Source organism: Solanum dulcamara, chromosome 9, assembly GCF_947179165.1.
Source record: "Solanum dulcamara chromosome 9, daSolDulc1.2, whole genome shotgun sequence".
Lineage (NCBI taxonomy): Eukaryota > Viridiplantae > Streptophyta > Magnoliopsida > Solanales > Solanaceae > Solanum > Solanum dulcamara.
The window spans coordinates 4,219,973-4,225,749 of NC_077245.1; the positions used below are offsets into that span (position 1 = coordinate 4,219,973).

The 5,777-nt window shown below is 30.1% G+C and overlaps 1 protein-coding gene across 1 annotated transcript; it reads right to left on the reverse strand.

Annotated features, from left to right (window-relative positions):
* Window positions 1-299: 299 nt before the first annotated feature.
* Window positions 300-1,494, reverse strand: LOC129903857 (transcription factor HEC2-like). Its single transcript, XM_055979372.1, has 2 exons — window positions 1,102-1,494; window positions 300-1,013 (listed from the first exon to the last, which is right to left on the reverse strand). The coding sequence occupies exons 1-2, from the start codon at window positions 1,196-1,198 to the stop codon at window positions 346-348; spliced, it is 765 nt and encodes a 254-aa protein (XP_055835347.1). The 5' UTR covers window positions 1,199-1,494; the 3' UTR covers window positions 300-345.
* Between the last annotated feature and the right edge of the window lie 4,283 nt (window positions 1,495-5,777).

Here is a 5,777-nt window from a genome sequence, read left to right on the forward strand (position 1 = left end):
AAAGCTCTATTTAAAAGTATATAGCATAACTTTTTAAAGATGACTCTATTTTATAGGCTCAAACACGAAACCTCTAATTAAAAATACAAAAATACTTACCACATCACCATAATCCTGATAGATGATCTGATACAATTATTAAACAGAGAAAAAGAGACTATTCAAGAAACATAAAATTTTATTAACAGATCAATAGGGGTCTCTATTACTCTATATACCATGGTTATAATATAGTATCAATTATTCTTCTAGCCAAATACAACCCCACAAATTCTTCAATTTATACTAACACAAGAAAGAACTAATTAGTACAATTCTTTCTTTTTAATTCTTTTATCAAACTAATTAAACATCTGCATATTGTTGAATATTTTGATGATGATGATGATAATGAGTAGTACTAGGCATATAACTTTTTGAAGTCACCGGCAAATTATAATTCCCACTCAAAGACATTGGTACAGGGAATCCTAATCCTGCAGCAGCAGCAGTACCATTAGCTGGCCTAGTTGCACCTGCCCTTTCCAGTGATTGAACTTGATTTTTCAAAAATTTGACATAATGAATTGCTTCATCTAACATTGATGCAGTGTCCATTTTTGTTCCACCTGGTACTAATCTTTGTAATATTCTTATCCTTTCACTTATCCTTTCTCTCCTGTGTCGCGCCGCCACGCTTTGTGGATCCGTCGATATTTTCACGTTCCTTCTCTTTGGTGGTTTAACTGATTCGGGATCGATGTTAATTGGCTGCATTGCTGCAATTCTGAATATCATTTCTCTCATTGCTGCCATATTACTCCGATTCATCGAATTCGAAGTAAATCCACCCGAATTGGCTAAGAAATTAGGATTTTGATTGACTGGAGGTGAGTTTGTGAATGAAATAGTAGAAGGCATGTTGAGGAAATTAGGTGAATTTTGGTCAATTTGATGGAAATTGTAGTTGTTGTTGTTGCTGTTGCAACTTCCTTGTGGACTATACTCCATAATTGGGAATTCAGAACAGTTACCTGTCGAGACATAATATAATTAATCAGTTACTAAAAAAAAATACTCTAGATGTAATTTCTATCATGTACTTTTAGGTCAGTTACTTACCAGTAGAGAAGTCAGGAAATTTGTCCAATTGCATCATGAGCATCATTTCCGTTTGATCTTCAGAAGCTGATGATGATTTGAGCATATCAATATCCATGGCTAGTACTAAGTTTAAATCACTCTCTTTTATATTTCAAAATAATAATAATTATGGGTTATTGGAACAGAGGAATGGGAAAGAAGAAGAGAAGGGAGAGTGAAGTGAGAGTTTTATCAGAATGTTGCAGTGAAATGGTACTACTACTACTGCTAATGCTATTGCTAGTATTTTTTGGGGTAAGCTAATAGGTTGGGGAGAAATGAAGAAAATGGAAGGGAATAAAATAGTGATATAGGAAACAGATCATCTAGGCTTCAGTGGGAATTGAAGGGTATATATAACAAGTTGTTTCATTATTATTATAATACTGAAATATATATTTGATATTTTGATGATATGCTGCTGTAGCAGATAAATAATTTCGTAAGAATATATATATAATACCATTACCAACTTTTATTATGTCATCAAAGTTGGTAAACTTTTACCCTTTTCCTTTTCAATGTTTATATTATACAAAAAAATAATCTTCTTTTGCAGGTTTACAGCTTAGCTCTGTTTTCAACAAGTTAATAATTTTGTTTACAATCATTACTTATTTTTCTTTGTTTTCCATTGTGCATTAGCCCCTTGTATAAGGTTTCAAACTTTTTTTTATATAATTAATTTTATATTTAGAATTTACTGATCAACTTGATAAAAATCTGCACAGTATAAGACTTATTTAAGGGGAAAATATTCATTAATTCTATATTTGTATTTATAGATAATTCAAGAACTTACACTAATAACCTTGAGTCTTGAACTTTTGACCTTCTTTTGTCTGTGATAAATCGTCAAGTTTAAAAGTTAGAACTTGAAATTTTATGAAGTCAAAGTCACTTATACCTCAAGGCATTTTTGTAAATCAATCTAAATTAGTTATTAGAACCTAGTAAATTGTCTGTTTCAGAACTCTAAATTCACAAACTTAGCTTCGACTCTATTCATATGACTTGAACTCAAAATCTATTTGTTTGATCACATTTCTTGACGTATTGTACTTGTTGTTCTTTCTTTTATGTCACTAATAATACATTAGCTTGAAAATTAACCTTTCTAGATACATATTTGTTTGACTAATTTAAAAACAATTGATTTTTTATTAATGAGAAGGTAAAGATGAGTGGGCTAGGTAGCTAGGCCCACCATTTGGAGGGTTTAGATCTACCAACTGTAGCAGTGACACCATAAATGCTTTTGATGCAGGTGCATGAAACTATATACTAATATTTAAATAAATAAAAGTAAATAAATGTATCACTCTAACTTTCGCTTAAATTTTCACTTTGTTATAAAGAAGACCTTAGCTAAAACCCCACATACACATGACACAAGTCAGAGGTCTCACGCTACCCCCCACCCCACCCCTCATTGAAATAAGTCAACTCACCGCCGGTCGGTAATGTCGGCGGCAAAAGACCTAAGTCAACTCACCGCCGGCAGGTGATGTCGGCGGCAAAAGACCTAATTTATTATGGAAGACAAAGGCGTTTAGGTTTTATGAGTTCTAACACTTAAATTTTTTAAGCATTATATTTATAATGTTATGAATTTCTATCTACTATTTATTGTAATTTTTGTTATATTCTGTATCAAAAGTGTATATTGGGTTAAGATGTGTTATGAACAACGACTAATGAAAGTAATAATAACGAAAAAGAAAGAGCACACAATTTATGTGAAATTATTTAAAGGAACGAAAATCCACGATCAGTCTCTAGCTCATTCTATTTCTCTATGATCCAAATTATACACCAAGTAAGTTATGTTTATATAGATGCGAAAATCCTAATCCTAGCTAGATTGTTTAGATGACGTGCTTCAAGTAATTTTTTCAAGTAATCTATGGACTATTTGAATATTAAATAAATGTGTCAAATTAGGTTTTAGGCCTAACTCACACCCCCAAAAGCTAGCTCAAAGAGAGAAGGATTGTTCAAGCCTTATAAGAAGTCCACTCATCTCATTAACCACCATTATAGGACTTTTGTCATTCTTCAATAAAATGGATCATTCTATTATGTACAAGTTGGTATTATGCATATTTTGGAATGTTGATATTTTTTTTTTATAATATTATATTTATCAAATTAAAATTCTGAATTCGTCTATCATATATATATATATATATATATATATGTTATGAAAGAAAGTTGGGGAGAGGGAGGTGGTTGTATTATTATTACTGGGGGTTATTACTATTAATAGACTTCAACTTACATTTTAAAAGGTTTTGAGCCTTTGTTAGGGTGTGGGGGTAGAGGGCGGTGGGGGTGGAACGCATTTCGAGGTGGATCAGCTTGTGCAGTTGACTACTGTTTCATGTGCTGTTTTTATGCCAACGAACTTACCTGTGGTGAACTGCTTCTTCCTTTAATTTCTTCTGCCATTAACATTTAACATATCTAGCTACTTATAAATAACCCACGGTTAATTCCACTTTTCTACAGCCCAAGTTTTATATATACTCTTTTCACTTTATAATAAGTTAATAACGACGTACTCTATAATTAACTCAATATGTTTTGAGAGAGAGTATTCTCTCAATTAGTTTTATGTTTTATGTGTATTAGTTTTCAATAGCTATAGGTAACGTGATTAGATCATATTAAATATTATATTTTTTTTAGTATCGTTTTTTTTATCATCTAATTTATCGGTTATCAAGATTTGTAATTGTTAATTTTTGAATAACACTTATTATATTGATCTCAACAAGTCAATTTAATAATCGTTCAATCATATATTCTACAAATATCTAAAGTATAGTCATATATTCAAAATGACAAATTATTTAGTCATTATTAAATAATTCACTCCATATAACTGAAATTAAATAATTGTTTTAAAAAAAGAACGCAACTACAGATTAAGATAGGAACGTTGATGGCGACTTTAACGGGCAAGATACCAAGTAAATGTGTTTTTTATAATCTGAGCAGACCTATCCGAAATGACAAATGCTAATTATAGTAAAGGACATATCATCAATAATGATCGAGATCCCTTCATTTTTAATATTACCTATTTAAATTTGAAAAATAATAAAAGAACATCATTTTCAATAATAAGCCAAATCTGAATTTAGTTGGCCCAAAAATTTAAAGGGCGTGACTCTATTTAGTTACCAACGATAAGTAATTACATATATACTCTTCTGAATTAAATATTTAGTGCATTTAAAATCAATTATCTGTATTACCTAATAAAATTAAATAGGAACTTATTATGCACGTTATACACTGCATGGATATTAATTTAAAGCTACAAATTTATGCAGCAACTACATATATACGTGACGATTGACGGCTAATTTAATCAACCATAGATTCCCGTTGAATTTTTCGTACGTCTTATGTAATATAATTGTTTTAAAATTTGCATTCATCAGTATCTTCAGGTTGATAGTTATTGTAGTATTTTTATTTATACGTAATGTTCTATGTGCTAATTATATTTTCCAAAGCATAGTATATATTCATGAAGTAATTATTACAAAAACGGGCTTCAATTCTAGAGGGTGTTCATCAGGCTAAATATCAAACGTCGAACTTACATATATGAGTTTAAGTTTATGCACTCATAGTGTAAATAATATTTACGTATTAAATCCAAATTTATAATGTCTTTTTGTGGTTTAATTATTCGGTATCTAAAATTTATTAGCTTGATTAATTCATATTCTCTCGTCAAATAGGATTATTTAAGGAGGAAGTGTTCATTACCAGCAGGAAATCTTCATTTCCAAGCTTTGAACACGAAACCTTTCATTAATAATGACAAAGATCACCTATTCAATAAATTGTTGTGGTGCTTGATAGCCTATATATAGTAAAAACAGTTAAGAAGAATTAACTTAAATAGGCTTAAACTAAAAATAATAGACGGATATTTAATATACGTATACTCCATAAACTAGAAGAACCTAGAAGAAGCTGGAATATATATATATATATATATATATATATATATATATATATATATATATATATATATGGATGTGTATTTGGCTCATCATCAAGATGACAGTGGTACTTTTGCAGAGATATGGTAGAAGTAAAATATGAAAGGGAAGCAACAAGAGAAAATAAACATGTGATTTTTTTTTTTGGAGTAGTGCAACACCAATTCAAAAAACTCTAAGACCTAGTGTTTAAATTGATGAACATAAGTGCCACCGCTGGAGGGGACCTCTTTTAAATAAAATAAAAATAAATTTTGTTTCTTTTTAAGTATTAAAAATGGATAGAATAAGATATTATATTTTATTATAGAAAAGAAAAGAGACATGTTCTCTGCAAGAAGGGGTTCGATTGGATAAAAAGAAGCCAAAAATAGGCAGAATTTGTTGTTGGGTGGGGATGACTTTTTTTTACTTTGCATTATCACCGTTGCATCACCTTATCTTTTGTTCCCTTATTCCTATTTTTATATTCTTTCTTTTATTGAAAAAATATTTCCCAAATTTCTTTTTCTTTCTCATCGGGACTTGCAGATCAAGTGCTATGAATAATTCTTTTTTTTTAAGAAAAAAAAATACTTATCTTATCATTGGTTTTTCATTGTCGGTATCCATGTGAAGGCCTGAATAAAT

Coding starts and splice junctions, on each gene's coding strand:
- LOC129903857 (XM_055979372.1), bottom strand. CDS start 1,198: ATGGATATTGATATGCTCAAATCATCATCAGCTTCTGAAGATCAAACG. Junction 1,014..1,101: donor ATTTCCTGACTTCTCTACTG/GTAAGTAACTGA, acceptor ATGTCTCGACAG/GTAACTGTTCTGAATTCCCA.